The following is a 16,729-nucleotide window of genomic DNA, read 5'->3' as shown; positions in this document are numbered from 1 at the left end:
TAATACAGATTAATGTTGAGACACAGCTCCAATAATTACCATTACACATCCCAGTTAAATTTGTGTCTTTTTTGAGAGTGCTGGAAGGGGGCTCAGGAAAGGAACATATTGGCAAGATTCGTGGAATATATAGATGTATACAATAATGTATTGCTTTATAAGTACATTGCCAGTAAGTCTATTACCAGTGTTGGCTAATTTGTACTGCTGATGTTGCATATGAATTTGTAAACTATTGTTGGGTAATTGTTATATTAAACCAAAAACTGTTTTCCAGATAACAGAAAAACCATGTAAGGCTCAAGCCTAAAGTCATTTTTTCTCCCAGATTTTCTTTTGATGAAGTTTGATGCTACTATCTCGGTCCTTCATCCACTTTCACAGGGCCTGTTAGCAGACTATGGTTTCCCTTATTGTGACTATTTAGGACAAAGTTGGCATGTACTGATCTATGACTTATAGTTTAGTAAAGCCATAGTCAGCTTCTACTATCAACTTTCCCATCATCTTTCCTTCCTATTAATAGACTCATACGTCCTTAGTCAGAAACGGTCTCTGTCTTGGGAGTTTCCTGCTGAGACATGCTGCAAAGCTGCTTCTAGTTATTTCCTCTGAAGAGCTGTTTATTTGTGGTGCACCACATGAATTCTACAGGAGAATTTGTGAAGTAGCATCACAGAAGCAGTGTCCCTCTTGTTCAGATGTCAGTTAGATGCTTTATGTATCCTTCCAACTCATGAACCAGAATCTTCTAGTGACAAATGTTCAGCCAACCAAAACATTGTTCCTACTTCTACAAGTAACCCCCAGTGAAATTTTTTTATGTCAGCTGACAGTTCTGATAACTCTGAAACAAGAGAAAAAGAAGAAAATAGTGTCACCCATGAGGCAGCTCCATCTGTGAATGTGGCTATGTGTTTGAATACTAAGAATTTGATGCACTTATTCCCAGGATACAGAGGAATGAGGTTTTTAATGATTCAGTCAGTCAATGACAGTGTTCATCTTTTGCTTGTGAATGCTTGGCCAGTACCAAAAAAAAGTCATAAAGAGTTTTCTTTAGATAATCATAAAATAATATTTTCAACTTTCAATTTTCATCCAATTCCAGATGCAGTTCTGGGAACCCAACAAGTGATATTTCCAAGCTTTTTTCCACATTCAGAAGACAAAATCTTCCTTTGTTTATCAAGGAAAACAAATTTCTCATATGTATTTGTCTCCAGGAGCTGGGACTTACAGTAGAACATCATATGTTGCAGAAGTCACAATAAGTATCATGAGAATCAGCAACACTATAAGCTAGCCCGAAGACAGTTGTCAAACAGCATGTCAGTACCCTGTCTTCAAGTAGCTGGAGGGAAGCTTTCAGATGGAGACTTCAACTGATTCAGCTTCTTGCTTTGAGTTGTTTCAATCCAGATAGCTTGATTTAACTAGGAATGGTGTGAAACTGTCACATCATGTGAAAAGTTACCAAATGAGGACAGCCTTTAAATTTAGACTAAAGTAAGATCAAAAGATTGATAAAGAAATTTAGTGTCAAATTATTGAAATACTGGCAAGTTGTTTTGGGAAAGTGTTTGGATCTGATCAGTCTACACAGAATAGAAACCATTTCCACACAAGTTTAAATGGACAGGCTCTATTCATCCCATAACGGGAAAGGGGTTTTTGTTGTTTGGTTGGGTTTTTTATTTGCAGAGTTTCTTCAGAAAAAGGACTCTGTGATGAAAAAACAACTCCAACAAAATATGTGGAAGGAACTCTGTGCTTATTACCTGGGCAAAAAGACTTCCAACAAATTTGAGGAATGTGATTAAAACAGAAATGATTCTCTCTTGAAAGCGTCCTATTATTATTCTGTTATACTTTATTGAACCCAAGGTGGCAAAAAAGAGCAGATGATAACAATTGTTAAGATTTGTTTCTTCAGAAGAAACAGATGAGGCACAAGGAGGTTGTTTTACGTTCAAAGAACATTCCAATGGATTTTTGAAGATGGTAGATGTTATGGGGGCTGGAACGACAAAAGCTCTTCTTGAGCACTTGAAAAATGGGAGACTCTGATCTGAAAAGTCAAGATTACAACAATGCAGCAGATACGAAAGGCAAACCCAACCAAATTTAAGGACAATATTTGAGATCTAAACTAGAGAGTGTGTTGGGTTTTTTTTCTATGTGATGTACACCTTTTGATGCTGGAAATTGTTGTACTGGATTTATGGTATTTTTCATAAAGTTCAAAGGGTTTATACTCTCTTGCAGCCCATGATATAACGTACAAACACATGGCCAATCTATTTCTGAAAACCTTACGTGAAACAAAATGAGAAAACTGAAGCGATGCACTCCACAAATTGCAGTGCAACATTTCAGAAGTCGGCTGTGATTTAGTTTCATTTCCCAGAGATTCAAACCTATAGAGCTCTACAAATATAAAACTTGAAGTGAAGTTGAAGTGCTGGCTTTCAAAATCTGCAGTTACTACACATTCCTGCCCAGTGTGATACTTCGGCATGATATGCTTTATGAAGTCAACCACACAAACAAAGTGCTTCAAGAAGGTTGAATGAAAATTGAGCAATCTGTGCATCGGCTACATGCCTGAAAGGATTTTACTGTAAAATACTGTTCTGATAAGGGATTTCCAAGCATCTCATTCATGTTAAGGAACTAATTAGTAAGCTGGAAATCAAAGCTGACTCCCACAAGAAAAACAACTGAAAGTAGGAACTAAAAAGATAATGCTTGATTATGAGGCAAGAGATGAACCATTACCCAATTCAAAAAAGAACAATAAAGTAATGGGGGATGGATTTCTTTATGTTTCTCACACTGTCATACAATGACTGAAAGAACAATTTTCACATTCTGAGGAGCATCATAAGCAGTTTGACTTTTTGCATGTCCCTGAAATATCAAAGAATTACGACAGCAATGCCATAATTTAAGCAGAGCCCCAGAAGATGATGAAAAGAGATCTTTTGACATAAATACCTTAGATCTATGCAGTAAAGATCAATTCACACTGAAGTGTCTGTACAAAATTAAGCTTTTGTTCTTTTTTTTTCTGTATATGTCTATCACTTCTAGGATTCCATTAATCTTTATAATATCTATCGCAAAAGGAAAACAGTTTTTCAAAGTATAATCGTATATTGCATTCTATGATGACTCGGTCTCACTTTTTAATTTTTTTAAATTTTATTTAAAAGCCAAATTGTGGAAATCATTAATCTGAAAGGTACCATCCACACTTTCAAGTATATTAAAACTTGACGCATGGAATCTAGTAAAGATGCTAGTCATGAAGCTTTGTGTAACAAAAAAGGCTTTAAAGGATTGGTTGTTACATGTTTTGATTTTCAATTTCTTCACCTTTACCTGCATTATGATCAATAAAATGGGAGTGATTAATCTAATTTTCATAATATTTTACTGAGGATTTTGGAATTTACTAAAGAAAGATGGCACAAAGTACTCCCAACTGCCCTCAACAGTAGGCTAAAGCCAGCACAAATTGTCTACACTAGAAAAGGTCCATTTTTTAAAATACAAATTCAGCCAAGCACTCCTGGTAGAAGCATGCAACCAACAATCTGGACAAAGCAAATAGTTGCTATAATGGACAGACACACAAAGCCAAAAACTGACATGCTTACTATTGCACAGAAATGTTTCTCTTTTATTTGTTACCTTTTATTAGCCAGAATTTAGTAAGTTGTCTATAATGGACACTGACAGAAAACAGTGGGAACTTACTAATAATTATATACCCCATAGCTTTTCTTGCCAATAAGGAAGATACTGTGTGCTCATAGCACCTACACTAGAAGTCCAGGAGGGGAAAACTACATTACTTCCAGTCACAGATACCTAAAAAATGATGAGTCAGTCCCTCCAAAACCATGTGGATTTTAAATAATTAATGTTGGATTCTTTTTTTTTTTTTTTTTTTTTTAATTCTGGGTACCCACAAGTGATATTTTCAAGCTTATCTCCATATCTAGGAAAACCAAAACTTCCTTTATCAAGGAAAACTGAAATTTCTCATAAGCATTTGTCTTCAGGAGCTAGGACTTACTGTAGAGTATCAATTGTTGCAAAAGTCACAATAAGAATCATGAGAATCAGCAACACTATAAACTAGACAGAAGACAGTTGTCAAACAGTATGTCAGTACCGTCTTCAAACAGATGAATGGATAGATTGAAACTGAGCTCTGTACAAAGCTCATAACTTCTCGGTCCTTGGAAGGAGCTCTGATCTTGAGACTCAATTTCTCACACTTCTCTTACGCCTTTATGCAGTAGTGAGTAGAGGGAAATGAACCAGAGCATCTTTCCCAGCAGACCTGTTTCTTATAAGAAGTTGTTTCCAAAGAGCATAACCCAACCCATGATTCAAATATGCTAAGAGGGTAAGGAAGGGAGTCTTAACTCCTCACTGGGCATGTCTACATGAGAGGCTTTACTGCACAGCAAACTAATTTGCTACACAATAAAGTGTCATTGTCTACATGTGCACACCAATTAGGGTGCAGTAGACTAATTTACTGCACTGCCAGCTAGTTGTATCACATACAAGTGGTATCCAGCAGTGCAGTAAATTATTGCATTTAAACACACATGTAGATGGTAATTGAGCCGGAATATAGTCAATCACATTAATTTCAGGTGTAATGATTGATTAGGACCCATTTCTACAGTGATTAAAGCAAGTGATTGACTAGCTAGTCATCCTTCAATAAAAGAGAGCTATGTATAATACATTCATAAAAAGTGTCTATATTCTGAATTTGACCTTCTTCCTTCACTCTGCCTGTTGCTAGTCATATAAGATCACTCACTTTTGAAATGGTCTGCATTTTCTTGTAGGCACAGGCAGCATGCAGAACATGCTACAGGAATTTAAACAATAAGTAATGCCATTATAACAGATTCAGATAGAAAAATATGCATCTTTCCTTCTTTGCTTTGTGGTAGAGGGTTATGTGATTAAGGATGTTGACGCTTATTTTAGAATCAGTTTAAGGCCTGGGCAACTGATGCCACCTTAGTCTGGGGCGGGCGGGGCATGTGCCACTCCAGTGACCAGTAAGCAACTGGGGGGGGGTCCAATCTCGCTGACAGAGGGGGCTCCCAGAAGTGGCTGCAGCTCTACATCCAGTGCTCCCACTCCCTGGCTGGTGCTCACCCGCCCTCTCTTCCCCCCCCTCCCATCGCCTAAGCAGGAAATGCAGCCTGCCAGGGGGTGCACCAGCACTCTCAGGGGGTGCACATACACCCCCATGCAGCCCCTATGTGTTGCCACTGGTTTAAGGAATCATCTGTTTCCAGAAAACTCTGAGTTATACATTCATACTTACAAAACAAAATTCTTGAGAATGTTTTGAGAATTACTTTTGAATTTTACTTCTTAACACATAAATAATTTGTAGTTTTCCCCCAGCAGATGCAGTAGTCTCCTTTCATGGATATCAAAGAATCAGTTGGCTGCATTCCTTTCCTGAACACTCTCTGAAAGGGAATGCTTCTTCAGCTATACAAGTCAAATGTCTGTTCTAACTCAGCCACTGTGCTTTACATATCTTATTTGGAGTAGGACGTGAGGAAGAGTGCAATAAGTCTGATTCATTGCATGATGCCCTGTGCAAAGGCCTATAATAGGGGTTGTCAACTGGGGGTACACATACCCCTGGGAGTATACTTGGACCAGTCCTAGGGGGTACACATGTGTGGATGGAGATGGAGTGCCTCCACTTCCCAGGAGCATGGCTGGGGCAGGGTGAGGGTAATGGCGCCCCTCTGCAGGGTGAGGAAGCTTGCATGTGGCAGTGGCCACCACCACACAGCAGCCTGCTGAGCTTTTCTGCCCCACAGAGGGGTGCTGCTGCCCTCACCGCAGCCCACTGAGCTTCTCTTCCCTACCCCGGCCCTGCTCCTGGGAGGCAGCGGTGCTTCGTCCCTGCCCGCCTGTGCCTGTCCAGCTGCGTGCCACTCCCCTCCCTTCCCACTCAGCATCCGGGCACCACAGATACTTAGACTAAAAAAGGTTGAAACCCTGGCCTATAATATTTGCAGTTCTTCACATAGGAAGTGTTCTTTTGGAAAGATGTAGAAATTAGTTACAAAAGGCATTGGTACAACGTATGACTGCGGTATATTCCCTACCATACACCAGTTCACAAATTAAGTTGCCTACAGGATGCGAAGAACAGAGTAAAGTAGTGAGGCCATGGCCTATTCCTTACCATGCACCAGTTCCTAAATTAAGCTGGCTACAGTGCGGGAGGAGCAGGGTAAAAAAAATAGTGCAGCTTGGACCATTCTTTCCATGCTGGGCTTCCACAAGGCACAATCTCTCCAGGAGTTTCCCTACTACTGTGCAATGGCATGCTGTCCTTTGCTCAAGTTGGCAATGAAATGGTACAATTTGCCTTTAAAAGGAAGCGTTTTTACAGTACTCATCAGGGGATCTGCACTGTTAAGAGAAACAGAATTTTGTTCCACATCTGGTCCTTGACTCATATATATATTTTATAATACATCAGAACTGCTAAAAAAAACTCCAAAGTGAAAGAAGCACTGTATTTTTTAAATCACTGTGCTCACATGTTCTAGGAAGAGGGATGGGAGGGTTGTCTGTAATAAAAAAAAAAAAAAACTGGACTTCATGGTGTTGGAATGCCAGGAATTGAGTTGGGAAAAGACTAAATGAAATCAAGAAGGGGAAGAAGATGAGAGGTCAGTTATAGGCATGTGTGAAGCATGGCTCTGCAAATCTGAGGGAAGTCCATCAGCTTTTTCACATGTCTGGTGTGTATCATTCCTATTTGCTCTTATTGCTGGAAAACCATGAAATGGCAAATTAGAACAAAAATGTTTTTCTAGATGAAAATTAAGTATTGGAAACACAGGTACTGTAAAAAGCCCCGTGTTCAAAATTCTGGGAGGAGAAAAAATCTCTTATTCAGGTTCCTATCTCAGACATAGTTCCTCGTGCCCATAGGGATCAAGGCGAAGAAGACGGTGAGGTAGAAAAAAGGAAAGAAAAGAAAAGAGAATTAAAGGGATACCTGCCATGTTTACATATTTTTTCCTAAATAATGGTTCAGATTCTAGCTGCTCTTGCACATGGGCACATGAAGGGATGAAGGGAGTCTTTCTACCCACAACTGCACTGAAGCTGCCAGCTTCGATTCTGAAGCTGCCAGAATCTAGTTTTTCATTCTTGCCAAGTTCAGGGCACGGGGGAATCATAGCAGTACCAATGAGGCAAAACACCCTGGAACTGGTATAAAGTCTTGTTCATGTCTCGGGATCTGGACTGGCCAGTTGTCCAAGATTGGTGCTATAGAATTTCCAAGTTGCATTCCTTTTTGTGCTTGTTCCTGGACCCGTTAAAATCAATAATAAAATTTGTATTGATTTCAGCAGTATGAGAAATGCTTCAAGTACTATGGTAATCACTACTTCAATATGTCCTCCCTGTGCCTCCCTGGAGATGCAGCTTGTGCCTGTGTCCCCTGCAGACAAGAAATGCTATACAGGCAGTGCATCTCTGTATCTAACCCTATTTTCTCAGTTGTGGTTTCAAACACCACAATCCAGACCAACATTTGATATTCTCTCATTTTCTTAAATTGAAAACAATTTTTTAAAGTTTCCCATGATGTAAAGATGACCTAGATATTTTATATTATGCAGGGCCTTGGCTCCCATGAATTACATACTCCCTTCAATATTTGTGGAAAATCTGCCCAAGTACAATAATAGTAATTCTTACTTTCTTTTCCCACTATAAGTTTACATCTGGTTTTTTTCTAACTCTACGAACTAGCTTAAGAACATGTTGTCTGACAGCAGAACACATTCTTCCTTGGAGAAGTCCAAAGAAAAGAAAGAACAAAGGAAAATAGAGGGAAAAAGTGTGTTTCTTTCTAGTCACAGTCCATGAAGTTACTTTAATTCATCTTCAATGCAAATCTCCCATGGGACCAATATCCCTCTCTGTATTTGAAGACTTATCTGTTCCTGAACTCTCCAATTCAAACAAAATGTGGTTACTCTAAGCCTCATTATGAGATAAAGGAAGCAATATTGTTAAAACTAAAATCAACAACCATTACTAAGCTGTTGGACTAGAATATAAGTTTAAGGATCTGGCATCTGTAGAAAGTCATTGCTCCACTGTTGTGCCCACATTGGACAGACTGTGTCCATTCTCAGTGGACTGCCTGAAACTTTCCACACAGGAAAAAAGAAGTAGAAGCAAGGTGGTGTTTGTTCAAAGGTTGCATGTGGTATAGCACTCTATTCTGCAGCTGGATACTGTACCTGTTATACGTTAACCATGAGATTTCTTTGTTTTGTAGATTTTTTTTCCCAAATTTAATTAAATTATTCTGTTTATAACACAATACATTAAACCATTTCTTTTTCCTGCATTCCTTATTTAAGCTGTGAGCTTTTCACAGAAAGGATTCTCTTTTAGTCTGGATCCACAGCGTAGTTAGAGCAGTGGGGTAGCAATCCTGACAGGGATCTCTAGACCCTACTTTAATAAAAATAAGAAATAGAAGTTTTAGCATAGCACGAAAGAAACAAAAAGTAAAGTAAATCTGAGTTTTCATTTCTTTAGTCTACATGTGGAGAGACAGACATACACATTTCTGATTTATGTTTTGCAGTGCAGTATCCACTTCAAGTTATATCATTTCAAATGTCATTTGCTATTCAGTCATGTGTTGTATTTCACTACTACAGGACACTTTTTTGTGCCTTCTAGGTATCAAAGGCTCAGCTATCTAGCCATACAGATCTGTTTGTAGCCTCAGGGCCATATTCAGAAACAGACAAACATACAAGAAGTTTTAATACTGTAAAGACGCCCTGAGCTTTAACACAGAAGTAGCTAAATGCTTATTTCAATATTTCTTTTGTCTTTCAGAACATGAATATTGGGGCTCAGATCTGCAATTCCCAGAGATATCTTTTGAAGATGTTTTAAGCAGTGATGAAAGTGCCTACACATGGCTGTCAACCCTTAAGAAAGTTGGAATTGTAATGTTAACCGGAGCTGCCACTAGACCGGGAGAGTTAGTTAAACTTGGCAAAAGGATTGGTTTCCTGCGGCTCACATTTTATGGGTGAGTTCATTTTTCAAGTGTCCCAGCTTTGGGCATTTAGAAACATACCTTTTAGTTTTCGGACGTGCCAGAGATCCACCCCTTCGGAGCAGACTAGATTAATTGGAGCTGATGCGCACCACGCTGAGCCGCTTGCAGTTGTATAAGCAGCGAAATGCATGTCAGAATGGAGAAAATGGCAGTGGGGCACTTTTGAACTAAAGCACCTCTGAAGTGTCGTAGTTCAAAAGCACACTGCCACCATTTTCTTTGTGCTGACTGGCATTTTGCCACTTATACAACTGCAAGTGCCGGGCGCTGTTCAAAGCACCTGGTGCTGTGGTGCTTGCCCATGTAAAAATGCACTTTGTTGGCTACACCTTCGGAGTGTAGGACCTCTTCAGTTTTAATTTTTTTCTTGGCTTCACACTAGAAAAATGTGGTGTCACATAAGACCATATATGTGGATTGCTTTGCTGTGAGAGACAAATATATATGACAAATAGCAGAATACCTCAGAGCAAACGACTAATAGCAAAATACCTCAGAGTAAACAATAATGGTAACAGTTATGTAATAAAAAAAATATAACAGAAATTAAAACAAATATAAACTGATATACAGATTTACAATAGCAAGCAAAACATTTATCTATGCCACAGACTATACGCTTGATCAGAAACCTGATGCAAACACTTCTAAAGTGCCTGCATCTGCATCCAAACTTTGGTTATGTCCATACCATGTCCACGGTAATGCTGACACTGATCAGCTTTCACTGAGGTGATTTTCTTTCATATCAATAGAGAGATGTAATAAGTACAAATTTCACTGCCATTAAATGAGAGTCTACTGTAAAGTTTCACAGCCATGCCAAATCTGCAAAAAATATGGATTCCAATGTGAATATATAAAAGGCATTTTCCAAGCTGACTAGATTACTTAGTTGTAAACCTCTTTCATAAGTGACCCACAATAAGACTCTCTTCCTATTTAAACACAGCCACCTCTCATTTAGTTAAATGGAAAGAGTAGAGCAATATATGTTTGCAACCCCTGCATTAAGAACTCCTGAAGTAGTGAAAGTTCATGTGAGTGCACACTCAATGGTTACAGCCTTGATTGGGTACAGTCTATTTCTATCACACATATAAGGTAAATGTTTTACTGTACACCCATTCTCCAACAACTCTTTGGCAACAAAAAACAACTGCTTTGAAAGCTTTCTATAAACCCCCAAATCCAGGGTAAATTTCACCCTGCTAAGACAAACAAAAATACTGGTCGCATCTACATGTGTAATTAATGTGACTAAATAAACTCTGGCACAATTTGAACCTGAGTAAACTAATCCAGACATTACTGTCTACACATGAATTTAAACACAGTAATTTACTGTGCCATTTGGATAGTACTTGTGTCTGATGGGACTGTCTGACAGCTCAGTCAATTAGTCTACACACATGGAAATGGGGACGCTTTACTATGATGCAGATTAGTCTACTGGGCAGTAAAATACACATGTAGACATGCCCACTGTGTTTCTTTTGCAAATTTGTTCTTCCAAATTACAGTCAACCCAAAGGGCCCGATTCACTAAGAAGCAAAAGTATGTGCCTAATTTGAAACATGCAAGTTCTTCCTTGAGCTTCAAAAACTGGGAACCTAAATTTCTTTCTTCCTTATCATGTGGTAGAAAAATTAATAAAGTAAAAGTTATTAACAGATGTCTTCCTATACATCATGCACACACACACACATCCTGGAAATAACTTTTATAATATACGTCAGAAGTCCTCTTTCCTCATTTAAATGCTACCATCTGTATTTCTGCTAATTTTTTTTGCCTTTTATATAGCATACAATGATGACTGCTTAGCCACTGAAACCATGATATCCAGGGACTCCCAGCAAAAGAAATCTTTAGTTTTTTATTCCTTGGTTCCAATAATAAAAAATGATAGCTAAACATCCCTTCTTTATTTCAAACACCACTGTTCTTAAGTTACAGTGTGGGCAACAACAAATTTCTCCTCCTCTGAAAAAGAATTAAATAAACAGAAGAAAAAAAGAATTCAAACCTTGGCTGGAAAGACCACATTCCTTCCAGATTAGAACACACAGTGAAACTTGACTTCCTTTTAATAACGTTTATGTATGAGGCCACATATAAGTCATGCTGGCATACGCAGTGCTGGTGAGATTGATAAGCACAATATGAATGGGTGATAATAGGGAAAATATGTTTATCCACAATGTTAGCATATGACATGAGACGGGAGAAGGTGCAGAAAGGATCTTTTCTTCTCATTTCTGGCTTCTTCTTAATGAAGGGTAAAATCCTCGGCTAAGTAAATAAATACCTAAGTAAAATTAAGTCTTTATTTACCAAACTAAAATAGCTCAGCCATGGGCTGTAGTGGAAAAATAAATAATCTGAAATGTTACCATCTTTCAAGTTTATTGAAAAAGTTCTGAAAGGCAGAAAATTAGCCCTCGTGATCCAGTAGCTGATTTCTGGCACTGCACAAGTTCCTTTGGATTTAATTTCCATTCTGTCAATGCTGCTTCATGCCCACCCAGGTACTGGGCTCTAGTCCCCAAGCTAAACTTGGCTCTCAGTCTTACTGATGCATTAACATTGAAATCAGCAGGGTTGCATAAATGCAGCTGGGAAAATTGGACCCCAACATAAAGCAGCAGTGCCAGTAACTGGGGAAAGCATTAGTGGAGTTCTATTGGCCCATTAAAACAAATTCAATCTTTATGCAACAGGAACTAGATTAAAAATCTGTGGCACATACAGAATTCAATATTTTTCAAAAAAGTCAGTGCAAGTATCTTTGTGTTATTGGTTCAATATAAGAATGTATGTGATAACACTTTCTGATTATGTGATCTTTGATAAAGCACACATATTACTCCAATCATCAGCACTACCTGCTGGTCCAGAAGAAGAGTTGCTGCTGTTGTGAATCAGCTATTGGCATGCTCTTGCTAAACCTGCTCTAGGAAAATTTACTGGTTAACAGGAGGCCTAAAATGGAAACTAAATAACCAGGCCAACATTCACCTAAATATTTTTCTATTATGTTTGTCTCCATTAAAAGTCTGTCAATTTCCTTAAATAACACAATAATGTGAACACAATAGGCAACTGCTTTAAACATGTAAAAAGATCCTGTCTCCCTGGTCAAATAAAATCACCAGTGATCAAACTTAAAAAGTATCTTTCATTTTAGAAGATTCTAGTGTTATAAGAGAGGAGTGTTGGTTCTTTGTATTTAAAATGGGGGAGATTGCCAGAAAAAGAAATCCCTCCAAAACCTGCAGGAACTTCTTGGACACATCATCCAGAGGCATGCATTTCCAGGGGCACAAAAACCAGTGGCACTCATTTGTGGCACTGCTTTGGGTCCCCAGAGACAACCCCTGCACGTGCACTCTGGCATGTGCCAAATTGTCCTGGGTGGGGTAGGGGAGGCTGGGGTCAGCACCTGTGCTAGCCCCAGCAGCATTACCTGAGGGCCTGGGTGCCTTCTGAGGCAGTAACACTGCCAATCTGGCTGCACAGAGTCTAGCCAGCAGCCAGAGCGTGGCTCTGGAGGGCCAGGCTCCATTTCTGGCAGCATAAGCTACTGCTATGTTAACCGCACCATTTTTTGTGGCTTTTTTTTTTTAATATCGGACATCCTGGTATCAAATTGTGACACTGCACTGCACACAATTGCATGTTCACTGCATGTGATTTGCAGCTCCTCAGACAGGTGAGCACACGTGCAGTTTGCAGCACCTCATCTAGACATGCCCCCAAGCGCATCCTCTGTACATAAGATGCTGACTATCAGTCTTTCTGAAAGTCAAAACAGTGTCCAACTAAAATGTAAGAAATTAGTACAAATTGCAATTCATTAATTGTAACATGTGCCAGGGGCCTTAGTCCCACCCACTCATACCTGCTTCCTGTATATTTGGATCTGCATATTGGTAGAGTATACTGCATTCAGGGCCTTTCAAGTTGCATACTCTGCAGATCTGTGATCCTGGAAACATGCAGAGTGGGTGAAATGGGCAGAGAAGCAATATATACAAATCCTTAGCAATGAATAGAGTAAATTGTGTCTATTAGATCAGTGTAATTTTCAATTCCTTCTTTAAGCACACTTATGATAAACACATAAGGAAAAAATATCTAGAAAAGTTTATTAAGTTTATGAAGGTAAAGTTACAGTGTAGTCAAGTTACCTTTCACCTTTCTTTATTTAAAAACAAGTTGAGCTTTTGAAGTTTTTCCCTGTTGTATATTTTGGGTGCAGACAGAAGTAGCAATTTTCACCCAATTTGGCCTCTGAAAGTACTCTACAGCCATGACTTAACATAAGTGCACGGCTGCAGAAGACTTCAAAGGGGCCCAGTCCCATGACAATCTGAGCCCCCATTACATGAGTGTTCAAATGAAGGCACTCCAAAGCAGAGCACTTTCATTAACTTGTGTCTGCATGTGCTGGGAGCAAGGTTAGTCTGATGTAGCCCCGACCTGCACCCAACACTGTTTTGAGAATGAGAAGGGGGCAAAAGACCTTGTTCTGGGGTTTGCCTAGCTGGTGCTTGAGCATTTGGTGGGTGGATTGGAATACCTCCCTGAGGTTGTGGGGCTTCAAACTGCCCACCCCCGACTCCAGCGCAGGCTGGGAAAACCCCATAATGGACGTCCCTCCCCTGCCTTTTCCCCCTCCCATCCTGAGATAGCACCAGGGGCCAAGGGGATGGGAAAGAGGGTCTGGGTTAGAATCATAGGATTGTAGAACTGGAAGGGACCTGTAAGATTATCAAGTCCAATCCCCTGCTGTGGGCAGGGAGTTATTGGACTTAGACAAGTTCAGCAAGGTGTCTGTCCAGCCTCTTCTTGAACACCTCCCATGATGGTGACTGCGCCACCTATGGTGGGAGTGTGTTCCAGATTCTAGTGACCCTTGTTACTTAAATTGTCAGTTGCTTAAATTATGAGCAAGACTTTATAAAGGGGGATAAGGCAAGGTGCCGTGTTTATTGATTACATGAGTTAGACATTGAGGTTTGGACACACCATTCATACAAACACACACAAATCATAAACATCATTGCACATAGGCAGACACAAACACAAAACAAGCATTCCATCCGCACATACACCAGATATAGTTACCAGCAATAGTTGCTCAATATTAGTCCAGGGTGGCCAACCCGGGCTTATTGAGTAGATCAGTGGTCTCCAAACTTTTTTGATCCCACACCCCTCTCTATATAAATAGAAGTTCTAATATTTTCTCCCCGCACCCCAATGGATCATCTTGCGCACCCCCTGGGGTGCGTGCACCCCACTTTGGAGACCACTGGAGTAGATGATAATGATTTGAAGATAGCAGATTTGAAGATAACAGCTGGAGCAGGGTAAACATGCATCTGTGCTCCAATGAAACAGCAGTAGAGAAAGAGACTCACCCAACTTGGCATTTTCAAAGTGTCCTTTTATAGGGATTGGCATCCTTTCTTTCAGTTCTTTGGGGTTTTTCCATACCCAGCTTCTGTTTTTGTGGTTGTTCTTTTGTCTTCAGCTTATCTCAGTTTTGGAGTGTTTTTGCTGCCTATCTAGCAGGATGGGTGCATTCCTTCTCCTTGTTATATTCTTTGTGTCCTAGGCCAAAAAGGGATTCTTCAGCCATTCTTTAATTAGGTTACTGACTGGTAGCTTATATTGGGTGCCTTGTCGCTTACACAGACAGTTGCATCTTCTTCTCCCATATCTATGCCATTCTCTCACCATTCACCATTTAACACACACTCATACATAAAAGCTATGCAGAGTTTATTCACTGTGAAGCAGAAGGATACAAAATGGAGTTTTCAGGTTGCTTACAGGACAGGACTAACATGGTTATATTTCACTATTATTACACTCTATGTTAACATCAGCTACATTAGTTCAGTTCATGCTACACCCTTACGGAGAAAAAGTTCTTCCTTATGTCTAGCCTGAATTTGCCCTCTGTCAGCTTATGTCCGTTTGTCCTTGTTGTCCCTTGAGGTGCCCTCCTGAAGAGTTGCTCCCCCAGATCTTTGTGTTCTCCCTTGATGTACTTGTAGGCGGCCATCAGGTCACCTCTCAACCTCCTCTTACTTAGGCTGAACAGGTCCAGTTCTCTGAGTCTCTTCTCATATGGGTTATCTTCCATGCCTTTGACCATGCAGATGGCCCTTCTAGAGGACAAGGCTGCAGAGACACAGCCTCTCTCCCTACATCAGCTCCAAATTGAAGCTCAATCCCTGACCCTTCTGACCCAACAGCTAACATCTGTTGAGTTGGGAGGATTGGTCTAACTCATGGCACTTTCTGTAAAGAACCACGAGTTAGACAGAGGAGCTGCACTTCTGCCTGCAATCTGTGTTTAGTCCTCAAATCATTTCTCTGCACCATCTCCAATTTTTAACATCCTTTTTAAATGCAGCCTGCAGATCTATATGCCTCAAAGGGCGCGTCCACACATGCAAGCATATGCGCTTGCAGCAGCTCAAATAGAAGTGGTGCAAATTTGAGCCGGGCCTTTTTGCCTTAGCACATGTGCTCTGACATGCACTTTGTTGTGGACCAAATTGTGCCACTTGGGGCAAAATAACCCTGCCTGGCGCCCCCCGGATCTGCAGCCAGGGGGAGCCAGAGCCCAGGGCTAGCACCTGTGCTGTCCCCAGCAGTATAAAAAGCTGCCCTGGCAAGTAGCTCAGGGCTACTCGCTCTCAAGAGCTTGCGGGGCCCAGCCAATTGGTACCTGTGGACACTACCCCTTGTGCCAGCTGGACTGCTGAAGCAGCCCTGAGAGTTCCCTGCACCCTCTACCCACTGCAGCAGTCTGGCAGTGGGGGCTGCTGCCTGGATGTGACCTGTGCACCAGCACAGCCAGTAGAGGCATCTGCCCCTCTGGGCCAGCAGCCAGTGGGCTGTGGCTGCAGGATTGGCCTCTGTACAGCACTACTACCATGTGTACCCCTGCCCAACCATCTGGGCAGCTATCACCTGGAAGATGTTCTTGGTGTGGTGGCCTGCTTTTAACTGTTAAAACATGTCCTTCTGGCCCCATTTGGCCTGGAGGTCAACCACATCCATCTGGGTCCAAGGTGCCAGCTCTGAGCAGGCAGAGGACTGCCACTGGCCTCCCTAGCAGGAATTTCAGTGTTCCCTATTGGAAAACTGAAAAATCCCTGATTCAAAAAAATCCAAAAGTCACTCTGTAAAATACCCCCAAATCCATGTTCCTCCACAAGCAAAACAAAAGACCACTACAAACAGAGAGAGAGAGAGAAAGCGATAAGCTGGTCAATGTTTTATTGATAGATCTACAGTGTTAAAGCCATGGCTGTTGGAGGGCTATGACCCCCAAACAGGGGCTACAGCCCCTCAACAAGAGCCAAATGGCCCCTGCAGGGGCTACAGCACCCCAACAGGAGCCAAATGGCCCCTGCAGGGGCTACCACCCCCCTGCAAGGCCCACATGCCACACCCCAACCCCCTATTTATGCCCCACCTGGCCCCATCTCCCACCAGCTGCTGCAGCCCCCACAATG

The 16,729-nt window shown here is 40.8% G+C and overlaps 1 protein-coding gene across 1 annotated transcript in view; it reads left to right on the top strand.

The window, feature by feature from the left end:
- BBOX1 (gamma-butyrobetaine hydroxylase 1) overlaps positions 1–16,729 on the top strand; it is a 74,798-nt gene that overhangs the window by 39,480 nt on the left and 18,589 nt on the right. Inside the window, exon 4 of the mRNA XM_019552059.1 lies at positions 8,956–9,154. Within this exon, the coding sequence (XP_019407604.1) occupies positions 8,956–9,154 (199 nt within the window). The remainder of the gene's footprint in view (positions 1–8,955; positions 9,155–16,729) is intronic.

Source organism: Crocodylus porosus, unplaced genomic scaffold, assembly GCF_001723895.1.
Source record: "Crocodylus porosus isolate Cpor-Errol unplaced genomic scaffold, CroPor_comp1, whole genome shotgun sequence".
Taxonomy (NCBI): domain Eukaryota; kingdom Metazoa; phylum Chordata; order Crocodylia; family Crocodylidae; genus Crocodylus; species Crocodylus porosus.
Note: the sequence above shows the minus strand (reverse complement) of the source record. Positions and strands in the feature narration are given on the sequence as shown.